Raw genomic sequence first — 24,725 nt, 5'->3', positions numbered from 1 at the left:
TGTGCATAGAATTTCTATCCCTTAGTGTCCATTGCAAACCTCATAGCTGTGTTACTGCACATTGTACTCCATTCAAGAAGTATTCTCTATGGGTGTGATAGTTTGGAATAATATGACTTGTTGGAACAGATCATAAAGCATTCATTTAGTAAACTGGGAAAGATTAAGACAAGATGGTATTTTGCAGTTTTCTCTTTTTTTGTTGCATGTACCGTGCTCTCTATACTGAATAACTGAAATATAGTTGAGATTAAATGTTGTATTTTGCCAACAAGTGCCAAAGATTCTGCCTGTAGACTTTCAGGGCAAATCATACGAACAAAACACAAGCCTTGCATCCAGATAAAAAAAAACATGCTTCCAAAGGCAAGCTTTTGTCATTGAATGAGCGCTTTTCTAATATCAAAGAGCAGGTCAAAGAGCTAATAGAAAAATGACTCAGTTGAAGAAGAGAGCTCAGCGATATCACCAAGAGAATCTATTACCTGTGGCCAATATGGACATGATATTAGAGAAACAGAAATCCAGAAATAGAAGGACGTCTCGATTTTCATTGTTGTCCAAACTCAATTCAAGGTTGTTGATGAGCTGTTCCTGCCACGTGGGACTGCTGTTGTGGAATGTCTGCTCAGCCAGTAGATAAGGTAAAAATAGAAGTCAGAAAAGGCTTGAGAGCGGACTCCTGAATGCTTTACTGCGTGTCTCATTCAACCAGACCACAGAGATGTGTTACAGCCCCAAACTCTCCAATGACAACCTCACAAGGACATTGTCAAACTGCTCAGGTCACGGAAGAAGTTTAAAACACAGCTAGCAGTAAGCTGTTTTTCTCTCTGTTTCTCTCTGCATTCGCCTGCAGATATACAGGCACGACTCTTCACAGTAAAATCCTGTGAAGTACTTTGAGACGTTTTGACGACGTAACAAGGCGCTATATCAAATGCAAGGATTATTATATATTATTTCATAACAGTCCCATGCAATGTAATGGCCCTGAGTCCTGACCCAGACTCTGTTGTGTCTCTACTATGTTGCACCTTTAAAACCATGTCCTTCAGCACATTCCAGCCCTGATTTTGAATCCTCAGCTACAATTTTATGGCTTATATGTATCAGGGCAATAATAGGGCTATTATAAAGGAAAATACACCAGGCATTCCCACTTCTCTATATCCTGCATGACAGTTCATATAGCCTCTTTTGGAAAATGAACACAGGCACAGGCGTGATAATAAAAATAATCCTTAAATTTGCACAGTCACTACACATTACAGTAAGTTTTGTGAATTGCTGTGAGACTCTTCCTGGCACGAAAGGCATTTTATAAATTGCATAATTATTATTATTGTAACAATACAACTCAACTTGCACTTATATAGCGCCCTCCGCGCAAAGTAGCGTCTCAGAGCGCTAAACAGTGGCGGAGCATGACTCCGAGGCGAGCAGTGGGAGGGAGGTAGCCATAGGCACAGTCGAAGAGGAAGGTCTTCAGACAGGACAAGAACAACAACAAGATTCAATTTATAGAGCGCCTTTCATGTCGGGAGGACGTCCCAAGGCGCTGTACAGTTGGGTCAGGACCCGAGCAAGGGGGAAATGGTCAGGGTGAGGGGAGGGAAGGGAGAGAGCGAGGAGGGGGTAGAAAGTCGAGAGGGGAGCTGAAGGCACAGTCAAAGAGAAAGGTCTTGAGACCGGCCTTGAAGGAGGAAAGGGAGGAGGCGGCGAAGGCTCTGGGGGATAGAGTTCCAGAGCGTAGGGGCTGAGAGGCTGAAGGCCCGGCCACCGATGGTAGGGCGGTTGGGGCGGGGGATGTGGAGCAGACCGGAGCCAGAGGAACGGAGGGTACGGGCAGGTAGGTAGGGGGATAGTAGGTCAGAGAGGTAGGAGGGAGCAAGGCCGTGAATGGCCTTGTAGGTGAGGATGAGGATCTTGAATTCGGTTCTCTGGGGATGGGGAGCCAATGGAGGCGAGCGAGGGTGGGAGTGATGTGGTCCCGAAGCCTGGTGCGGGACAGTACACGAGCTACAGAGTTCTGAATGACCTGCAGCTTGTGGAGGGAGGTGCCGGGAAGGCCGGCGAGGAGAGAGTTCCCATAGTCCAGCCTTGAGGTGATAAAGGACTTGAAAAAAGGGAGAGTGGGGGCAAGGCGGAGGGTTTTAGGAAGAGTGTTCCAGAGTTGAGAATAGGAGTTGAAGATAATGATAATAATAATCTGTGCATTTGACATAGTGCCTTATCACGTCTTCGAAACATCTCAAAGTGCTTCACAGAATATACTGTAATGTGAATTGACTGTATATTTTGTGGTAAAATGCAGCAGAGTGCTCTAACCACTAAGCTACAGGACAGGATATGGGCGAGGTGCAGACAGAGATTAATAAAAATTCATTGGATATGAATGGGTTTCAAATGTAATACCTATCCTGTAGCTTAGTGGTTAGAGCACTTGCCTCGCAAGCGAGAGGTTCCTGGGTTCGATTCCCAGGCAGAGTGAAACTGTGGGCAAGTTTCCTCACTCCACACGATCTCTGTTTACCTAGCAGTAAATAGGAACGCAGTTGTTAGTCGATTAGTGGATCGCTTTTCCGGGGGTAATAATTTCTTCAAAATAATTTTTTTAAAATAATTTGGTCACTCAATCCACAATTGTTTGTGGGACACTGCTGTGCACAATTGGCTGCCACGTTTCACCACAAAATATAGTCAATTCACTTTACAGTATATTCTGTGAAGCGCTTTGAAACGTTTCGAAGACGTGATAAGGCGCTATATCAAATGAAATGATTATTATTATTATTATCCTCGGCTCCTGTACTCAAGCAAATATCTGGCTCTTTTTTAAAGGATTTAAATTGATGCAACATTGGTTTTCTCCCTGTTCCGCAGTATTGAAAACATAAACCTCTGGTGACCAGAGAAATGCTGGTCCATGCACTTTTCTTTCTTTTCTCTAACATTCAGTAAACTGCAATAATTCCTCATCATAAACATTCTGTTTGGAAGCCGTACAAAAACAGCAGGAGCATGGAAGCTGCTTAATGGCAAAGTGCTGGAATTTCCGCTCAACCATAATTCATCCGTGAGGTGAAAAATATCAGCTGAAGTAGAAAATATCTCTTAAGACTATAAACTGGAATCTGGAGTTATAGATTATAACTCATTATCCCAAGCTTTAAATGAAAGGTTAATGACCAACAAACTGCCACAATATAGATATGTAAGTGCATTGACATGGATTTCAAGCCTGCCAGCACCAATGGGTTGGTTTATTCTCCTTTTATGCAAAATAAATAGCTGGGAGCAAGCAAACCCAGTGTTGTTCACAAGTGCTGTCCAAAACGAACAGGTCTCAGCCTGGCTCAGTTGGTTATGGGTTCAAGCCAGATGGGTATGTGGAGTTTCACAAGGATGCGGGCAGCAGAATTCTGCATCAGATGGATCTTGTAAATGGTGGAGTGAGGGAGAAAGTTAGGAGTGTTAGTTTACGTGCTGGGGTGACATTTTATTTAGCTGTTTTCCCGACAAGCACTTCCAGCCCGACTGCATGTCCCTGATTATGGTTATTAGTGTTCTGGTTCAGTGTTCATCGGTCACGATGCTTGTGGCTGGTGAGTGCACCAGCCTTGAGTATCAGATTACAGCATTCGAGAACGAGCACTATTACCAATAATCACTGAAGCCTATTAAATGGTGGCTTGAGTATCAAATCAAACTCAGAAACCCGGTTCCCTGATGTGAATCATTTCAGGTTTATGCCTGAGCTCTGTGCAGTTTGGTGTGATGGTCAGTTTGTCTCTCTCTGAATTGGGGTTGTTTAAACCCAAGAGAGAAAAAAAAATCTAACGACACACTCCTGCCTTCATGTTTCTGCCACAGCAAGAGGTCATGGAATCTTTAACGTCCACTTGAACAGAGAGACAGGACCTCAGTTTAAATGTCTTATCCGAAGGACAGCACCTCCTGCAATGCAGCACACCCCCAGCAATGCATTGGAAAGTCAGCGTAGACTGCGTGTTCAAAGTCCTGACATGGGGTTTGAACCTACAACCCTCTGACACAACAAGCAAGAGTACAACCAACTGATCACCACCTTTATGGCAGCATCAGCATTCCTCATATCAACATGCTCCAGCCAATAGTTATTTATTGCAATCACACAAGCTAGGAATGCCAGGGATGCTTGACAGTTACTTACAAGATATCCAATGCAGCAACAGCAGTTAGCAGTTGTTCGGGCTCTTGGACGAAAAATGTCAGGAAAGTAAATGCACAGCACACAAAACTGTCAAAAGCTGAAACCACTTCCACACAAAAGACAATGCATATGATATGTGCTACATCAGCGTAGATTGTGCTCCATCTCTCCGCACTCAACCGTTCTATCTTGACATTTCCTGTGTGTACACTAAAACTAATAAAATCATTTTGGAAAGCTTTTATGACCCAATTTTCTGATACGGTAATGGTCTCTGCTAGCTCATAAATGATTCCTGAAAATATACAGTATTTTCAAACTATTCCCAGCCTTTGCCCACGGTTGCTATGTTATCATGTTAATCCAGTGAAAATGTACTCATACTCTGTCGCCTACACACATGCCTCGGCCCTTCCAATCCGCTTCCCTCTGGGGAGAAAGTGGGCTCTCTATTCCAGAGAAGAGGAAATTTCATAGGGAAACTCTCAGTAAAAGGCAACCCTGTTATAATGCGTCTTATACAACAACAACTTGCATTCACATCACATCTTTTTCAATCTACGACTGTTTGTGGGACATTGCTGTGTGCAATTGGCTGCCACGTTCGCCCACAAATATACAGTCAATTCACTTTACAGTGTGTTCTGTGAAGCGCTTTGGGACGTTCTCCCGACGTGAAAAGCGCTATATCAAATGCAAGGATTATTATTATTATTGTTATTATTATCTTTCACACAGGGAGGTATCTCACCAAGCGACACAAATGGCCCCTTCCAGGATGGAATGTTGCTGCTGATCCTTCCTGTATTGCATGCATATTTTGTGCAGGAAGCATCACAGAGAGTACGTGCAATGTGTGCGCAGGAAATGCTGTGATATCACATCTCAAAGGAACTGACATCAGCAGTTCCTGCGCAGACTTGCGGGCATTAGGAGCGTGCAGGAAGTGACATCAGTACATTTCATTACAACATCAAGTTTATGGAGCCAAATCACCATGTTATAATAGGGCCACCTGTAATTTGGTTCGGATACACTTATGCATAGCGATGGGTATGAGATACACTGGCTGACCATAAAAACCTAAAAATGTATTTTAGGTGTCAGTTACTCTGATTCTAATTTGAAGTGCTTGGGTGCAAGTCCACAATGAAATGTACATTTAAACTTTCTAATGTAGTCGATAGCTCGTGTGTAGTGTGTATTTCCTGCTATCTGTTCTAAAAATGGGTTTCACAACCATTCACTCATTGCTCTTGTTCTATTGCCTTGAGATAACCAAAACTATTTTCCTGGGTTTACTTTTTCTATCCCATTTAGCATTTTATCTACCTATATAAGGTCCTTTCTGACATGTCTCTTTTCAAGGTTGAAGTACCGTAGTTTATCCATTCATTGCTTATATCTCAGCCCTCTAACTCTGGGGATAGAATGAGTTTTAGTCCAAAGGTAAAATACCCAAACCAATTATGTGATTATCGCTGTTGCTTTCTTCTGCATTGCCACTAGAGCCGTATTTGGGATTCACAATATAGATATAGCTGTTGGTCTCTGAGATGGACTTAAGCTTTTGGAAAGCATTGTTTCATTTACATTGTGCATGCAGCAATTTAGACTGGATCAGGTCAGCACAGAATGCCAGTGACTTATGTCAATCACCAAAGTGGCACCAGAAGCTTGAAGCCTCTCGCAGAGACTTTACTGCTCATTGCTGCAAGAGGAAAGTAAGTCCATGGTTTAGCTCACAGTAGCACTAAATATGGGTTTAGGGACAAGGTGGGACTCATTGGAAAAACAGCTTGATGCTGTCATGGAAAAGAGAGATTAAATGGGCCAAAGGGTGTTCTTTATCATACCTCTCTTGTGATTTATCTCAAATATTGACATCTGTGATTCAACCTCAACCTTCCTGCGTGACGATGGGAGATTGTTTCCATGTCTAAAAGTCACACTATCCTCTCTGCTGCTACGAACATATATAAGACATAAGAATTACTTAGTATTTAAAGTATATCTCTGTGAAAACGTATCCTTCATCAACTGTCTCAGTACATAAAACCCACCAATAATTTCTGCTAAAATACGAGCATGAGATGCTCATACGAAATATGTGGCAACCAATTCCCATAATCTATCAAATGATATTGTTTACTGCACGTGACTGCACACAATCAGTATCCAGCTCATCAGTCTCCGGAAAGCATCCTACTGTAAAAGAGCAGTGACATTATAAAGATTCGCAGTAATTTGAATTCAAATGGGAAACAAAAGATCACTGGAAAGCATTCATGAGAATAACAATAGGCTTGTGTCAAAAGCTCTGTCCTCAAAGGCACGGTGGATAAATCAATTGCATGATGCGGCACTTACAGTGGGCTTTAGGCTTTACCACCCAATGCGCAAAAGCCAGATGTCTGACATGCAGCCGCTGCTTTTATTTTTAACCATCCCGGGATCAATAGTGTGCAAGCTCAGGATGTGGGGTGTTGACTTATCGGGCACTCAGTGATGTCAAGTGAAGGCGTGGATCCTCGGGGGAATCTCTACCCGGTCGGCCCCGACCTAAACCGACGGTACTAGAGGGAGCAGCTTGTTCCTCAACATCACGTGACAATATAACTCTCAGCATTCTGTAAGACATCTGCTCCTGTTATTTAGGGAAAACGCTCTTTGGGTAAAAGGTGATCTGTGCACATGAGGGCATGTGACATTGAGCACTGCACTCACACACAACAATGGCAATAATAATAATAATAATAATCCTTGCATTTGATACAGCGCCTTATCACGTCTCAAAGCTACCAATTCTCACTGTCTAGACTGACACCCAAAGCTATCAATTGGAAATAATACCAATAATTCCATGGCTGTTTGTGGAACACTGCTGTGCACAAAATTGGCTTCTTCACTTTGCCCACAAAATACACAGTCACTCCACTTTACAGTATATCCTGTGAAGCTCTTTGAGACATGCCGACGACGTGATAATGCGCTAAATCAAATGCAAGGATTATTATTATTAAATACTACAGTTTATATATCTGTTCTCAGAATAGATAGCTGCTTTTAGTAGAATAAAAGTAATCGTTGCACTTGATAGTATGTCAGGAGGATGTCTTAAAGTGCTTCAAAGGATTTACTGTAAAGTGCAATGACTGGTATTTTGTGGAAAATATATTTATCTCTAGACTCCAATACCTTGTCCACCACAGACATTAAGATAACTGGTCTGCAGATTCCGGGATTATCTTCAGAGAACCATTAAAACTGGCTCAGACTTCTTTGGGATAGGGAAGGAAAACTCAGCTCGTGTTCGTGTTCCTTGCTGTTCAGTGAGCTCCGCTAGAAAGTGCATATCTGGGGACAAAGAACTGAATTCCCAATTAAGATTGAATTTAAGAACTATTTTTCAAAATTCTGCACAGCCTTAAATTTTAAGACAATGGTTTTCAATCTTAAGGGGGGGGTTTCAAGCCCAATCATTGCCACTAATTCAAATGGTAGTGGGGGGGGGAGGGATTCTTTTTTACCAAACTTTCAATTATCTTTCCCTTCCCCACCCCCACACGCCTCCCCCCACCCCCCTTGAATCCCTCCCAGCCCGGGTACCAAGACAGGATTGTTAAGTGCCTTGAGACATCCTTCCAATGTGAAAGCCACTCTATAATTGTAAAATGGTGTAAATTTGGTGCATTTGTATGTCAACTGGTTTGAACACAATTTCAGTCAATGTGCTATATATAGTCAATCATTGATGCGATTTATCGCACCTCATTTGCACCTTGACAAGTGTTAACAAGATAAGGGAGCTTTATATAAAGCGCCAGGTAAGAGCACTTCATGTTTTAAAGCTGTGTTAACATTACACAGTGGAATGGTGGAATGGTGCTGGATAACTGTAAACCCACTTACACACATTGGGGTTGAGATGCGGAAGTGAAATTGGGAACCAATTATGCAAACAATGCAACCCAGATTACACTAGTTGGGGAGACCTGATACAGGTTGAGTACTTCAAGAGAGACACACATACAAATACACAGACAAAACAAATTTACAATGCCAGTTTACAATTATATAGTGCCTTTCACATTAGAAGGATATCTCAAGGCACGCAACAATCCTGACTTGGCACCCAAACTGGGGCTGGGAGGGAGTGAAGGGGAAAGATGATCGAAAGTTTGGTCAAAGAGGACCCGGAACGTGGTGAGGGAGGGAGCGAAGTTAAATGTGCAGAATGACATAGCCTGGGAGAGAGAGGAGCAGCATCAAAAAGAGCCACGTTACAGATAGACAGCAACAGTTAGGCAGTCAACCATAATTAACAACCGTGTCAGAAAGAGGAATCAGACAGAAAGAAGGGGGAGAGAGTCAGGAGAAGGTAATCAGAGTGTCAGAATGTGGTAAGAGAGTAATGAGAGATAGTCAGACACATCAGAAAGAGAGAGAGAGAGAGTCACAGTGAGGGCAGAGAAAGGCCTGCTACTGAGGTGGAAGAGCTGTGAGGGAACGTTAGAGAGAAGAGGAAAGAGAGAAGGGCTGACGCTGTGTGTACCTCACAACTGTGACAGTATAACTCCTGATAGAATAAAAATTTTGGTTAATAACCTACGTTGTATGCCACATGATGACCTCATATCTACACTTTTTGTGCCCATAATGGGGACGGTCCCATTAATGCGGATATTGGGCTCTCTACTGTAAAAGGACACCTACTGAAGCTACGTTTGTCTCCATGGATGACATCCAGCATAGCCAAGGGACGTGTACAACTTCCACTGATATTAGAATGGGCAATGTACAATATAGGTTTATGTTTATATAATATCTTACACGGTGGGAGGATGTCCTAAGACACTTAATATGGCACTCACATGATTCTTCCCTCATCTTCCCGACAGCAGTAGTGAGTGACTAACAAACATTTAAATCGTCAAACAGCATCAAATATAAGTAGCCTCCCTGAGCGATAACACTTGCAGCTGGTTTGTTCCACTCGTGTAACCAATGAGATCAAAACCCACGCAAATATTTTTGCAATTCGATTCCCACAGCCCCACCGCCCTCCGCAATTTGATCAGAAACAAAACTCACATTCACTCAAGATTTACTAAAGTGCGGGCAACAGGCCAGTGACATAACTAAGAGAAAAGGACATGCAGTTTCTTGCAAATTAGTGTACAAGTAACAGAGCTCATCACATTGTAGAGAAAATAGCTGTAAACAACTCCTGGATGTTCAAAATGTTCCAGAAATGTATTTTTCTCTCAATTCTCTCAATCCTACTGGACTCCCCCGCTTGGTAAAGACAAATGGCTCGCTTGGTAAAGACATCCAACACAATATAAATTTACATTTAAATAGTGCCTTTCACATTGGGAGGATGTCTCAAGGCACTTAACAATGCTCGCTTGACACCCGAGCTGGGGTTGCAGCTGAGGCAGGTGTGGAGAGGAAAAATAACCAAAAGGGCGGTCAAAGACGTACATCTGGAGACAACGAGGTAAGGAAGGGAGTAAAGGCCAAAACGTTTTCAGGTTTGAAAGGCAATCTTCTCTATGGTTGTTAGTTTCAGGGCAAGTCACTATGAGTTCAATTCCAGGCAGGGCAAAACCTTGGGCAAGTTTCCTTACTCCACACGCCTAATAATAATCCCTCCAAAACAAAACAATAATAAATTGGTCATTTTCAATCTACGACTGTTTGTGGGACATTGCTGTGTGCAATTGGCTGCCGCATTCGCCCACAAATATACAGTCAATTCACTTTACAATGTGTTCTGTGAAGCGCTTTGGGACGTCCTCCTGACGTGAAAAGCGCTATACCAAATGCAAGGATTATTATTATTATTATTGGCTTCAGTCAGTTGTGGGCAGAATCAGACTGGACTTTCATATGCCCGGTTTCCTCGCTACCCTCACTGCCCTGGCTTACAACAACAATAAATTGCATTTATACAGTGCCTTTCTTATCGAGAGGATGTCACAAGGCGCTGGACAGACAAGAGTTTGCACCCGCCAAGCAGAGGAAGCAGGCTTACACATGAAGAATGCCCAGCTATGGAGAGGGAGGAAGAAATGAGTAGGAAACACTCCAGTCAACGAGGCTTCTTAACTAAGCAGTAGTTGGAGCACTAATGTGTGGTGGAATGACAGCAGCTCACACACTGGCTCACACTCTTAGTAGTCCACTACAACAGCTAGCATACCAATGCCCAGGTATTACAGTACCTAAATAGGCTTTCTTGAATAACATTCAACTTTTAAATCTTTTATTTGCTCCAAAGTTTTTAAACTTTGCTGCAAATGTATTTGCAAATGTAAATGTATACAATGGGACAGTTAGATTGTGCGCAAAAGTCTCACAGCCTTGAGCTGATAGTTTACGATGACATTCCAGTGCGGGGAACACTGCATTGCCAAAGGTGCCATCCTTTGGATGAAGTGTTCAAACTGAGGTCGAATCTGCATATTTTCTGGTGGGTGTTAAAGATTCCGTGGTACCATTTGAAAAGTGCCTGACTGACAATTATCCAGATAAATTGCTCATTCAACTCAGGGTTTGCTGGGAGGCCATTCTGGCACAAATGGCTGCCATATGTGCCTACAAATATAATAATAATAATAATGCATTTGATACAGCTCTTTCGAGATTGGAAGGACGTCTCAAAGAGCTTCACAGGATTCACTGGAAACTGGCTGTGTATTTTGTAGGTCGCTCCCAACAGTCTGTAATAACCCGTAAAGTACATTGAGGTGCTTTGATGTGATTAGGCACTATAAAATGCAAGTTTGTTCTTTCCACCACTAAACCTAATAGTGTTGAATCCTAACTGATAAGAGTTTATTTAATTCCTTTCTGAAATCCTTTAATGGACTCTCCATCAGTGGGCAATTTTATTTGAGCAATTACATATATGGATTCCACAAATTGAACTGCAATAAAATTACAAGTCCTATGAACTCATTCACATCCATTTATTGATCTTCCTTGGTGAATTCAAAACATATTTTAATTTCACTTTAGCATATTAATTGGCTGCTGTATTCACTTGCAAATATATTATCACTACTTTACAGATATATTTGAAAGGTGCTTTGAAACCTTCTTGACATATTATTTTCGATGCTTGAACTGAAAACTTACACAAGAAATAGGTCCAGAGACCAGACTTCTTGCAGAACTATGGGTTCACTAAAGAATATTATTTAAGAATATATTTTCAGATGAAATCCTGAAGTCAGCTGACAATCACACACGACTTCTGCACTCACTCAATTTGAAGCATATTTAGAATATTACAAGGATATGTAAATAAATCCTGCAAACTCTGACCCCATTACCTTTCAGCCCACTGTACTTAAAATTTACTTATTTTTACAACAATTTAATTACATTCAAAGCTCAATTGTGTTTTTTCACATTTGAAACTAAATAGTTACATTTACACATTTAAAATAGAAACAGAGGGGAGTTGAGAAGAAATGTTTTCACACAGTGAGTTGTTCGGATCTGGAAGGCATTGCCTGAAAGCGTGGTGGAAGCTGATTCAATATCAATTTTTAAGAGAGAAGTAGATAATTATTTGGAGAGACAAGTTTATAGGGCTATGGGGAGAGAGCGGGGGAGTGGGATTGATTTAGATAGCTCTTTTCAAAGAGCTGGCACAGACACGATGAGCCGAATGGTTTCCTTCTGTGCTGTATAATTCTATGAGTCTATGATTCTATGATAAACTTATTCCTAAACTCCTTATCCCTGTGGGGTCATGTAGCTTAGTGGTTAGATAACTTGCCTCACAAGCGAAAGGAACTGGGTTTGATTCCAGGGCAGGGCGAAATGTTGGGCAAGTTTCCTTACTCCACATGCCTCTGTTTACCTAGCAGTAAGTAGGAACCTGGTTATTAGTCAATTGGCAGATCGCAATTCCAGGGGTAAGAATCCTTTTAAAAAAATTGGTCACTCAATCTATGATTGTTTGTGCGACACTACTGTTGCCAATTGGCTGCTGCGTTTCGCCCACAGAATATACAGTTAATTCACATTACAGTATATTCTGTGAAGCGCTTTGAGACGTCCCGAAGACGTGATAAGGCGCTATATCAAATGCAATTATTATTATATTATATTCAGCTACATTTATCCCTGAGTTAGCAAGCAAGGCAGTAAATTATCCCACTCAGCTCCTGTTAAGCCTGCAACCCAAAGTCCTAACGGTCAGGGTGGTCCTAACTGAACAATGCAGTGATTAAACCTAGTAATTTTCTTTTATGAGATTAGATGGAACTTTGGAACCTCGGTGAGATGAAGACAGTATTACACTAACTTTGGAAATCTAACATTTCCTCTGTGGTTTAATTAATTTTATTATTGTAGACCACATACCTTGTGGCCCTGTTTTGTCAGTTTTTCCAGTGCCAAATAACCACTACTTTAGAGTTTTATTTCCTCTGGTTAATTTTTAGCTAAAAAGGACAAACGTAGAATCAGGAGAAGGCATTCAGCCCCTTGAACCTGTTCCACCATTCTATAAGATCATGGCTGATCTGCACCTCAATTCCAATTACTCGCTCTTGCCCAGTATCCCTTATTACCCTGACCTAACAAATAACTATCCACCTCAGTCTTGATAATGTGAATGGATCCAGCATCCACAGCCTTTTGGGGGAGAGAGTTCCAGATTTCCACTACCTTTTGGGTGAAAAACTGCCTCCTAATTTCACTACTAAATGGGCTAGCTCTAATTTTAAGATTATGCCCCCTTGTTCTGGTTTACCCTACCATAGGAAATAGTTTCTCTGTATCAACTTTATCAAATCCCTTTATTATTTTAAAAATCTCGCTCAGATCACCCCTCAACCTTCTAAACTCAAGGGAATAGAGACCAAGTTTATGCAACATACCCTCATAGTTTAACCCTTTTAGCCCTGGTATCATTCTGTTGAATCTGCACTGCACCCCCTCACCCCCCGCCCCAGAGCCAATGTATCATTCCTGAGGTGCAGTGGTCCAAAATTGAGGTCCAAAATTGAACTCCCGTACTTCAGATGGGGACTGATCAAGGCTCTATATAGTTGAACCATAATTTCCTCTCCTTTATTTTCCAGCCCCTTTGAAATAAAGGCCAACATCCAATTAGCCTTTTTGATAATTTTTTGTGCCTGTGAGCTTATTTTGAATAATTTGTGTATGTGGACACCCAAATCTCTTTGTTCTTAGTTTCTCACCATTTAGAAAATATCCTGTTTTGCTGTTTTTGGATGCATAGTGGATAGCCTCACACTTCCCCACATTGAATTCCACCTGCCACAGTTTTGCCCACTCACTTAAATCTCTGTCCCTTTGTAACTTCCTGCTCCCATCTACACAATTTACTGTGCCTCCTATCTGCAAATTTTGATATAAAGCTCTCTAATCCTAAATCCAAATCATTTAAATATATGGTGTAAAACTGAGGCCCCTTTACAGAACACTGGGGAGCACCACTTGTCATGTTCCATCAATCAGAGAATGTTCCTTTTATCCCTACTCTCTGTTTCTGCTTCCCAAACAATTATGAAGCCAGGTTGCAAGGTTACCTCCGATTTCATGCGCTGTTATTTTTGCTAACAACCTCTTATGTGGAATCTTATCAAATGCCTTCTGGAAGTCCATGCAGATGACATCCATATGACACTCTCTTATCCACCATGTTAGTGATCTCAAAAAATGCAATGAGATTTGTCAGACTTGATCTACACTTCAAACATCCATGCAGACTTTCTTTGACTAGCTCATACTTGTCCAATTGCTCAGTCACTCTAGTGTGAAACACAGGACTCATCACATAGTGTGAAAAATCAGAAATCCAACAACAAAAAAACTGCCTTAAAAATCACACTACCTGACCCCCCGTCCCTCCACCCCTACCCAGCCCTATTCATCACTGAATCCTACTTTCACCACTTCTCAATTTGGGGTTGAGAGTGACGAGAGCTGTGTCTGAAAATGAATAGTAATGACAAGCACCTCGTACAACAATAATAATAATAATAACAACAACAGTAATAATCCTTGCATTTGGTACAGCACCTTTCATGTCAGGAGGACATTCCAAAGTGCTTAGATCATTTACTGTGAACCGGAGGAGTAACTGTGTATTTGAAAGCAAACACAGCCGCCCAATTTGCACAAAGCAACATCCCACAAACAGCTATGAAATGAATGACCAATTTTTTTTATTGCCACTTTAATTCTGTCTTTAATTCATTACTATTTACATTCTCCATATCTTTCATTCCTCAAGTTACAGCATCTCTTACTGATCTATTGAAAGAGCTTTTTCTTCCTTGATAAAGTATGAGCAAATTGTATCACTGAGCAGTAGAATGTCATGTGCACAGCATTCCTGTCAATCACATTTCATGAGAATCAGCTTCACAGGTCCACAGAGATGTGACCTACTGTCATTTTCAACCTGCAAAAAAATCATGGTACCCAAGTGGCCCTAGTGAAGACAGAGCACTCAGATTAGGAAATAAAACACAGTAAATCAATAATGATACTTGTATTTCCACAGCACTTGTATTCTAGATGTCAGCCTTGGTCTTTTTGTACTGTAGGATGCTTGCGTCTCAGTCAAGAGATTGTGAGTTCAAGCCCCACATTGGATCTTTGAACTGATATAGTATAGTTCGGCTGACTCCAATATAGCACTGTGGAATGTATAGCTGTAATAGCACAGCATTGTTCGGGCTTTAATCCTTTGGATTAATCCAAGGTCCCGACTGGCAGTTCAAATGAGTGTTAAAGTTCCCAAGGCACTATTCTTGGGACGTCTATTGGGACGTCCTCCTGACGTGAAAGGCGCTTTATAAATGGAATCTTGTTGTTGTTGTTGTTGTTGTATTCTAAAAGAGAAGCGAGTTTCTTCCTGATTAACAATCAAAATTGGTTATTCCCTTCTTGGCTGTTCGTGGGAAATTGCTACCGTCAATACAGACACAGCTGTGTTTTATTTCAAAATTATAAACTTTAAGATCTTTAAAACAAAAAAAAATGTTTTCCGTACCTCATTATTTGAGGTAAAATACAAACTGATATGGATGCAGTCACATAATATACTGACCAGCTCCACTTCGAGACTTTGCAATCACAGAGTCTAGCTGATGTTCCCGTGCACTGCTGCTTTGTCGGTAGTGCCTTCCACCGATGAGATGTTAAACCGAGGTCTCATCTGTCTGTTCAGGTGGACGTTTAAAGTTCTCATGGCACTACTCGACCATGCTTTCAGCCACTATGCCCTGAAACTTTGGAACTCTCTCCCTCAATCCCTCCACCTTGCCCCTCCTTCGCCATTTTCAGATCAAGCCTGAAGACCTTCCTATTCGACCATGCCTACAGTCACTTCTCCCCAACCCCCGGCGTAGCATCAGCCTCCACCACTGTTAAGCACTCCGAGATGCTACCCTGCATGAAGGGTACCATATAAATGTTATTGTTGTTTAAGGCTAAAACAAGATAGAATTTGCGGCCTCAGGAATTGTTTACAAAATACCTACTACAATCCCCACTTTTATTACATTTTTTAATTAAACATCAGTTTAAGTTCTATTTTCACCCTTTATCGAAGAATCTTTCTATTTTTTTGTATAATGATAGAATCATAATAGATGTTGCGAACGGGTTAACTTTTAAGTTAAGTGTGTTGTGGGCAGCTGGACTGAAACTCCCTGCACGTACACGAGATAACGGACTGTCTCAAGGACAGTGTGTTTGTGTGTGTGAGGTACGTACAACCCATGAGGTGTTCACGTGAACCCAGCATGATTTCGACCTGGTGATCTAATGTCCGCACCATGATTGGATGAATATTGGTATAGGAGTTCCGGTAACTTTGTGTACGGGGCCGTCCCGGGTCGCGGAGACAAGGATACGGGAGATGGAGCCATCCCGGGTCACGGAGACAAGGACATGGGAGATGGAGCCGTCCTGGGTCGCAGAGACAAGGATAAGAGAGACGGAGCCATCCCAGGCTGCGGAGACAAGGGTACGGAGATGGAAGATTGAAAGCTGTAAGCAAGAAGACTGAAAGCATGAAGAATCAAGCTTGTGTGCTGGAAAGACACAGTGTTGAACTCTTGAACTTGAGATATCTATAGTGGTGTTATTCTGTTATAAGATCTTTTGATTGTACCGGGCTTTGGTCTGACCCATCGGGATATTGGGGAGTAACGAACGAATTATAATAAAACAGTCTGATATCTGGTTAGAGGAATTAGCGTTATTTCCTTGCAGATTTGGCTGATTTTATTTTCTAACAATAGTGACCCAAATCAGCTGGATCATTGGCTGTGAAAGGTTATTTATAAACTTAATTCTGTAGAGAACCATGAACTTTTCAGTACTAAACAATGAGCCCTGGATACCACACACAGTACACTGGATCAGATTTATTGTAATTAAACAGTTGTTTCAGGGTGTGGGAAAAAGTAGGAATTTGGGATTAAAGTAATTGTCCTTCAGATGAGACGTTAAAACCGAGGTCCTGTCTGCTTGTTCAGGTGGACTTTAAATAATAATAATAAGCCTTGCATTTGATATAGCACCTTATCACATCTTCAAGACATCACAAAGCGCTTCACAGAATATATTGTAAAGTGAATTGACTGTATATTTTGTGGGTGAGATGCGGCAGCCAATTGTGCACAGCAGTATCCCACAAACAGTCATGGATTGAAGTGACCAATTTTTTTTAAGGAATTATTACTCCCAGAAAAGCAATCCGCCAATCATCTAACAACCAGGCTCCTACTTATTGCTAGATAAACAGAGGCGTGTGGAGTAAGAAAACTTGCCAAACATGTCGCCCTGCCGGGAATCGAACCCAGATCTCTTGCTTGCAAGGTGAGTGCTTTAACCATTGAGCTACAGGACTCCCATGGCACTATTTGAAAAGGGAAGGGATTTTCTCCAGGCCAACAAATCTCCCAAATAAAATTGACTACTCACTCCATGGCTGTTTGTGGGACATTGTTGTGTACAAATTGACTGCCACATTCATCCTCAAAATCAGTCCACTTCACAGTATATTTTGTGAAGGGCCTTGAGAAGTCACAACAACGTGCTAAGGCTCTATATCAATGCAAGGATTATTATTACTATTGTTATAAATTTGGGTGATCTTCAATCTTCAGACAAAATCATCTAATGGGCAAAGAGATGCTAGATTTTGGGCCACAGCAATTCTCCCTGTCCTGAAGAAGCTGTGAAACAACCCCTGTACTCTACCTCTACCAAAACAAAGAGCGAGGACCCTATAAGTTCCATCATTATAAGGCAAGCTCATGTTCTCCTATAAATCTAACCTACTTTCATTAATGTCTGTTCTCATTGATTACATTTTAAGATGCCTTGCCTAAACACTCTGGTAATGCTCAATGCCATTTTCTTGACCCAGTTTACAATCAGCGGTGTGAATCCTTTCTCAGCATATATTACCCTCTGCATTAACTAGCAGCCTGGGACTCCCTTACTGTGTTTATGAATTTACAAGGATTTGCTCATTGAGGCCTGAGAGGTACTCAGCTGCCAGGCATGTTTATTTTTCACACAGACATAAACCTGCAGCTTTTCAAGACTCCCACAGAGCAAAAACAACATTGCTTCTCACAGCTGCTGAATATTGAAAAGGAAGAAACACATCTCTGTGGGCAATTCTAAGCAAAATTGTGAAAAATTATGAAGCGGATTCTGTTGAAACACATCAAATAACTTTTGATTCTGCAAAGGGAAGGGTCACGCTATTATTCTCTACAACAATCGTGAAAATGGGTGAACATAAACAGCTTCAGAGCTAGAATATAAATCTTGCAAGTTCACATAAAACTCACATAAGTCTGATGTGTATCAATCATATAATCTCTTAGTTAGTACATTCTGCCCCAGTTCCATTGAATTTCATTTAACTTATACAAATTTCACATAATTCATACTTTCATAAGTCGTATTAAATGTATGAACGCTAAAAAAATGAGTGACTGATTTGACCATGCAAGCTTGTTACACAAAGTACAGATGCAGCAAGATCCCAGAACAAATAAAAACAGAAGTCGCTGGGAACACGCAGCAGGTGATCCAGAATAATCCATCAGTAAATATTTCAGACATGTAATTTAGCAGAGCTGGGGTTACAACTGTAGCTTTGTTTATGTATCTGCTATGACAGATGGCCACAAATGTACACTGTCCTCACCTAACCTCGCAAATCATTCGAAGTGATTGAAAAATTAGATCTTCAAAATTATGAGCCAACAGGGGTTTCTGTTCACAGTCTGTGTGTTAGAATAACCAATTAATTTAATCTCCATCTTATTTTTCCTTTTTTTAAAATACTGTACCTCCTAACACTACAAAAGATTTCCCCCATTAAAAAGTACCAGCAGGAAACCAGGCATTTGTCAAAGCACTTTCCCATTTGGAGGTGCGCTAGACCCCCTAATTAAAGGTCCATCCTCCACAGGGGCATGGCTCAGGTCAGGAACTCATTGTGTGGGAACAGTCGCCAACATGGAATATCACAACTCTTAAATCATAGTCCAGCGGATTATTGAAAAAGTTGAATCATCTAGTTTTCCATTGATTAAAAAATGTGGAGTCCTTTAGCGTATTGGTTAGAGCACTCGCTTCGCAAGCAAGAGGACCAAGGTTTGATTCCCGGGCAGGGTGAAACGTTAGGCAAGTTTCCTTATTCCACACTCCTCTGTTTACCCAGCTATAAGTAGGAACCCGGGTGTTAGTCGAATGGCGGATCGCTTTTCCAGGGAAATAATCCCTTAAGAAAATACAATCTTTCTTTTAAAATTGGTCACTCAATCCACGACTGCTTGTGGGTCATTGCTGTTCGCAACTGGCTGCCTCATTTCGCCCCCAAAAGTACCGTCAATTCACTTTACAATATATTCTGTGAAGCACTTTGGGACGTCTCGAAGACATGATAAGTGACGTCTTTAAAGTACTTATTTGATGTAACATATTGGTAACAATTACAGGCTAAATACTTCTGACCAAGAAGGTGTTATATTGTGTGAAGCTAAAGGATACCAAAGGCACTTTAGTAACATTCTGGGCAATTTTTAACCTCTTATAACTACAATGTTGCAGTCAATAATTACGCCTTTTGACTTCGAAATTACGAGAGTGGTACTCAACTACACTCATAAAAAACCTCACACAAAGACAGTATTCAGTGAAACCGCTAACATGTTTCCTACTAAACAAAATGGATAATGTTTGTTTCATCTAATTGTTTCACCGCACATTCCTGTTGAATTTTTTTTTAAAAAACACGTCTTGTTCAAAAACAGAGAAAAAAAGTACTATTCAAAAATGATCATCCCTCAGGTTTTACTGCGTTCATCATCATATGAAACAGACGTACTGTAGGGATTGCCTTTGCATCAGAACCTGTTAATCTGAAAATTGTTCTCTTTTATTTCTGGTTTATTAATTAAAAAGACAACCACCTCACCCCCCACTCCCCCTCCCCCCCACCCCCCGCCCCCCACTGTTGCCAAATGTGCTTATTTTATTCATGTGACAAATTACATCAGGACTTGGAACTCATATAGTCTAAGGTGCATTTCAATACAGGGCTGTGTGTGCGTGTTGCATTTTTGGAGGTTCTGTTATTCGGATGAAACATTAAACCAATGCCCTGTCATTAAAGATCCTACGGCACTGTTCGAAAAGAGAAGCAAGTTTCTCCTTGTGTCCTTGCCAATAAAACTTCCAAATAAATTTGCTCATTCACTTCATGGTTGCTTGTGGAACATTGCTGTGCTGCAAATTAGCTGCTACATTCATCTACAAAACACACAGTCACTGCACTTTACATCCTGTGGAGCGTTTTGGGACATCCTCCTGACATGAAAGGAGCTACACCAAATATAAGGATTAGTGTTATTAATTACTATGTCAGGTGAGTTTGTAACATTTTCACTTCTGAGTGGGAGCTTGTGGGTTCAAGCACCATGTCAGAACTTGTGCTCATAGTCTTGGTTGGCAATCCAGTGATGAGGGAACAATGAGGAAGTCCTTTCCATGAGACTTTAAACAGAACTCATATCAGCCTGTACAGTTAAACATAAAAGATCCCCTGACATAATTTAATATAATAATAAACATAATTCCCAGACACAATTTGAAAAGAGGGGAGTTTCTCCCACTGCCCTGCGTAACAATCCTCCGATTAAATTAGTACTTAACTTTATGACTAGTTTGTGCAATCTTGTTGTGAGCAAATTGACCTCTGTGTTTGCTTACAAATGCCTCACACTTGGCAGTAATTACCTTTGAAGCACAATGATGTATTTTGATATTAGAAATGCTATACCAAATGCAAAGGACCATTATTTACTGTATCCATTCATTGACGATAATGCATTGGGTATAATGCCTTATCATGTGGAGTCCAGTAGCTTAGGGCTTAGTTGCCTCACAAGCAAGAGAACCTGGGTTCGATTCCTGAGCAAGGTCAAGCATTGGGCAAGTTTGCTTACTCCACACGCCGCTGTTTATCTCGCAGTAAGTAGGAAGCTGGCTGTTAGTCGAATGGCGGATAGCTTTTCCGGAGGTAATATATCCTTCNAAAAAAAATTTCACTCAATAAATGACTGTTTGTAGGACACTGCTGTGCGCAATTTCACCCACAAATATATAGTCAATTCACTTGGCAGTATGTTCTGTGAAGCGCATTGAGACTTCTCTAAGACGTGGTAAGGCGTTATATCAAATACAAGGATTATTATTCTTATGTCATTGAAACATCTCAAAGCGCATCATGAAAAATACTGCAAAGTGTAGCGGCTGAGTATTCCGTAGGCAAACTCAGCAGCCAATTTGCACATAGCAACGTCTCGCAAACAGCCATGAAGTGAACAGCCAATTTTATCCGGGGGATTGTTAGCCGGGACAGGACACCTGGAGAAACTCTGTTCTCTTTTTAAGTAGTGCCAAGTGTTCTTTAACGCCCACCTGCACTGGCCGGCGGGAACTTGGGTTGAACAGCTCATCTGAAGGACTGCGCCTCCGACAATACAAACGCTCTCGCCTCAGGACCGTACTGGGGCGTCAGCCTGGACCGTGAGCTTAAATTCCCCACGGGAGGGTTCGCAGCGGCAACCTCCTGAACCTGCTGACCCAGAGGCAACGGGTGCTTAACCACTCCTCGCGCGCAAAATACTTGCGCCGTCAAATCCACCGGAGCGACGTACTCCGGGAAGCGCTTTGAGACGTCTACAACGAATTATTATTATTCCTAATAGTAGTAGTAGTAGTAGTATTATGGCGAATATATCAAACGCAAGGATTATTACCATCATCATTGTTAACCCACCGAGACCCCCCCCCACGGGTGGGGATACCAACCAGCACCTTGAGGGAGGGCATGACCCCCCACCCCCCCCAAAAAAAAAAACCCGGGTGTCCTCCCGTGCGGTGGGTGTGAGGTGAGGGTTGGGGCTGTGGAGATGGTGAAGGGGTCGGGGGTTGGGGGTCGGGGGAGAGGGTCTGGGGTGGGGGGGGGGGGTCGGGGGGTCACTTACCCAGGTACAGAGAGGCGTTCTCCGGCTTAACGTTGTCGTCCAGGTAGGTGGGGCCGAGGATGTAGATGGGTGTGGAGCCCACCCCGACGATGAATTGGGCGCAGATGAACAGAGCCACGTACAGCGAGTGGCCCTGAGCGGCGGAGTCCTGGTCCCCACAGGCGGAGCCCGACTCCCCGACCCCCGGGAGGGACCCGGTGCTGCCGTTGTGGCTCTCGCCCTGGAGGGGTGGGGAGGGGGAGGTGGAGGAGGAGGAGGGGTGATGATGGTGGTGGTGGGGGGTCGTCCCGCACAGCCCCTCGTTGTTGACGGACGACTTGAGCTCCTGCAGCTGGTGGGGCGGTGAGATGAAGTGGGGCAGCGCGAAGAGCGCGGCGCCCGAGGCCACCAGGAAGCCCCCGGCGGCCAACCAGCGGGGCCTGTGGCCGCGACCCCCGAAGTAGCTGATGAAGACCACCACCAGCAGACTGCCGATGTCGAAGCAGCTGACCAGCAGCCCGGACTCCGAGCTCTTCAGGCTGTAGCGTCTCTCGATGGTGGTGATGACGCTGCTCAGGTAGCCCGACACCATGAGGGACTGGATGAAGGTCAGGCCGCACATGCACAGCAGGAAGCAGCGGGAGTCGGCCGGCAGCCAGGCCGGGGGGCGCCGGGGGGGGGCCCGGGGCCGGGAGGGGGCGGGGGGGCGAGGAGCCCGGCAGCCCGGTGCCTGGCTCTGCTGGCAGCCCGGTGCCTGGCTCTGGTGACAGCCCGGTGCCTGGCACTGCTGGCAGCCCGGTGCCTGGCACTGCTGGCAGCCCGGTGCCTGGCACTGCTGGCAGCCCGGTGCCTGGCTCTGGTGACAGCCCGGTGCCTGGCAGTGCTGGCAGGCCGGTGCCTGGCACTGCTGGCAGCCCGGTGCCTGGCACTGCTGGCAGCCCGGTGCCTGGCAGTGCTGGCAGCCCGGTGCCTGGCAGTGCTGGCAGCCCGGTGCCAGGCAGTGCTGGCAGCCCCCCCCCCGGCCCGGGGAGGGCAGGTACCCCCGGGATCCCGGCCACGCGCCGCACGATCCGTTCAGGGTGGGCAGACTCCGGGCTTTGAAGTCGCCGCCGTCTCCGGGAGCGGTGGGGATCCGGTCACTGAGCTGTGGGGCAGCGGCACCGGGTTCAGACTCAGATGCCATAGTCCGTCTCTCTCTCTCTCTCTGTCTGTGTCTGTCTGTGTGTGTGTGTCTGTCTGTGTGTGTCTGTCTGTGTGTGTCTGTGTGGCTGTCAGTGTCTGTGTGTGTCTGTCTGTCTGTGTGTGTGTCTGTGTGTGTCTGTGTGGCTGTCAGTGTCTGTGTGTGTGTGTCTGTCTGTGTGTGTGTCTGTGTGTGTCTGTGTGGCTGTCAGTGTCTGTGTGTGTCTGTCTGTCTGTGTGTGTGTCTGTGTGGCTGTCAGTGTCTGTGTGTGTCTGTGGGTCTGTGTGTGTCTGTCTGTCTGTGGGTCTGCCAGTGTCTGTGGGTCTGTGTGTGTCGGTCTGTCTGTGTGTCTGTCAGTGTCTGTGGGTCTGTGTGTGTCGGTCTGTCTGTCTGTGTGTCTGTGTTGAGGGCTTTCTCTGAGATCAAATATATATATATATATATAGAGAGAGAGAGAGAGAGAGACACACACACACACACAGAAGGGAAAATCACTGTTGAAAGAATCTCTCTCTCTCTCCGCTTTCAAATAAAAAAAATCTCCTCCTTCCCCCTCCCAAAAAATGGGTATATATATATATATATTGTGTATGAAATCTAACGTTGTCCCGAAGAGGTTGAGAAGAATCTCTCTCTCTCTCTCTCTCTCTTCTCTCGCTCTCCTCTCTCTCTTTCCAAATAAAATAAACCACCTCTCTCCCTCCTACCCCCCAAAAAAACAATTGGTATATTAAATATATATATATATATTGTATATGAAATTAACGTTGACCCGTAGAGGTTGGGAAGAGTCTCTCTCCTCTCTCTTTCCAAAAAAAAATACTTCCACTCTCCCACCCACCAAAAAAAAAGTAGATGATATATATATATATACAAATAACGTTGATCGTTGATCCGAAGAACCAGCGGAGATGCAGATTGAGGTGGATGTCCAGGAGTATCAGCAGGACAGGGAGGCAGGTCTGCCCGATGTTAAGTGACTGTCATCATGTCCAGCGACAATAACAATAAAATCCAGGTCAGGACTATCACCAGATCCTGAGAGCTCCTTCACTGATCCCAAACAGCCACATCAACGCTTAACACGGCAGCTTTAACATTGGCATCGTCTCTGTCATTGCACACACATCCACATATATATGTTGTGTGTATATATATCTATATATATAACTGTATATATGCCTTATGCACACAATGTGGCTCTCACCCTGTCTTGAGCTCAGAGAGTCACCAGCTACCACCGCTTTGTGCCTCAGCCTGTAACAGACAGAGCCACAACACAAAAGTGTTTCACAGGAGCTCATCTCCCGAGGGAGGGAGAGAGGGAGGGAGGGAGGAATGCAATCTGGGGGTTGTAGTTTTCCTATTATTTTGCAAGGCAACAAGCCCGGAGTCATAAAACTGATGGTCCATTTAAAGCGTTGAAAGGCGCTATGCAAATGTAATCTTGTTGTTGTGCACTGAGCCCTGGGGGCGTGTGGGCAGATGGCGCTCTGTGTTTTGTGAGCTGGTTTACCTGGTGAGAGCCGGATCCTAACAGCAGACAGTGAACTTCACATCCCACAACCACAAGGTCCTTGAAGAACCTTACAATCTCTGCGTCCCGTCATCAGCAGCAAAAACAATAAGCGTTTTAAATCACACGCATAATACGAATAATCCTTGCATTTAATATAATAATAATCACACACATACACACAGAGCAGCATTACTCTTCCCTCTGCTGTCTCAGTTTGTCAAAGTGTAAGTTGTAAGTGCTTATCATCCCAGAGAAACGTGACTATTTGCC

General features: G+C 43.3%; 1 protein-coding gene across 1 annotated transcript in view; it reads right to left on the bottom strand.

Annotated features, from left to right (window-relative positions):
- Positions 1-22,399, bottom strand: part of LOC103174781 (solute carrier organic anion transporter family member 5A1) — a 71,653-nt gene extending 49,254 nt beyond the window's left edge. The window contains exon 1 of the mRNA XM_042332319.1: positions 21,778-22,399. Within this exon, the coding sequence (XP_042188253.1) occupies positions 21,778-22,378 (601 nt within the window). The 5' untranslated portion in view covers positions 22,379-22,399. The remainder of the gene's footprint in view (positions 1-21,777) is intronic.
- Between the last annotated feature and the right edge of the window lie 2,326 nt (positions 22,400-24,725).

The sequence above is a fragment of the Callorhinchus milii genome, unplaced genomic scaffold, assembly GCF_018977255.1.
Source record: "Callorhinchus milii isolate IMCB2004 unplaced genomic scaffold, IMCB_Cmil_1.0 Scaffold2, whole genome shotgun sequence".
In the NCBI taxonomy this organism is placed as follows: domain Eukaryota; kingdom Metazoa; phylum Chordata; class Chondrichthyes; order Chimaeriformes; family Callorhinchidae; genus Callorhinchus; species Callorhinchus milii.
The sequence above is the reverse complement of the archived record's forward strand: the minus strand, read 5'-3'. Positions and strand labels throughout refer to the sequence as shown.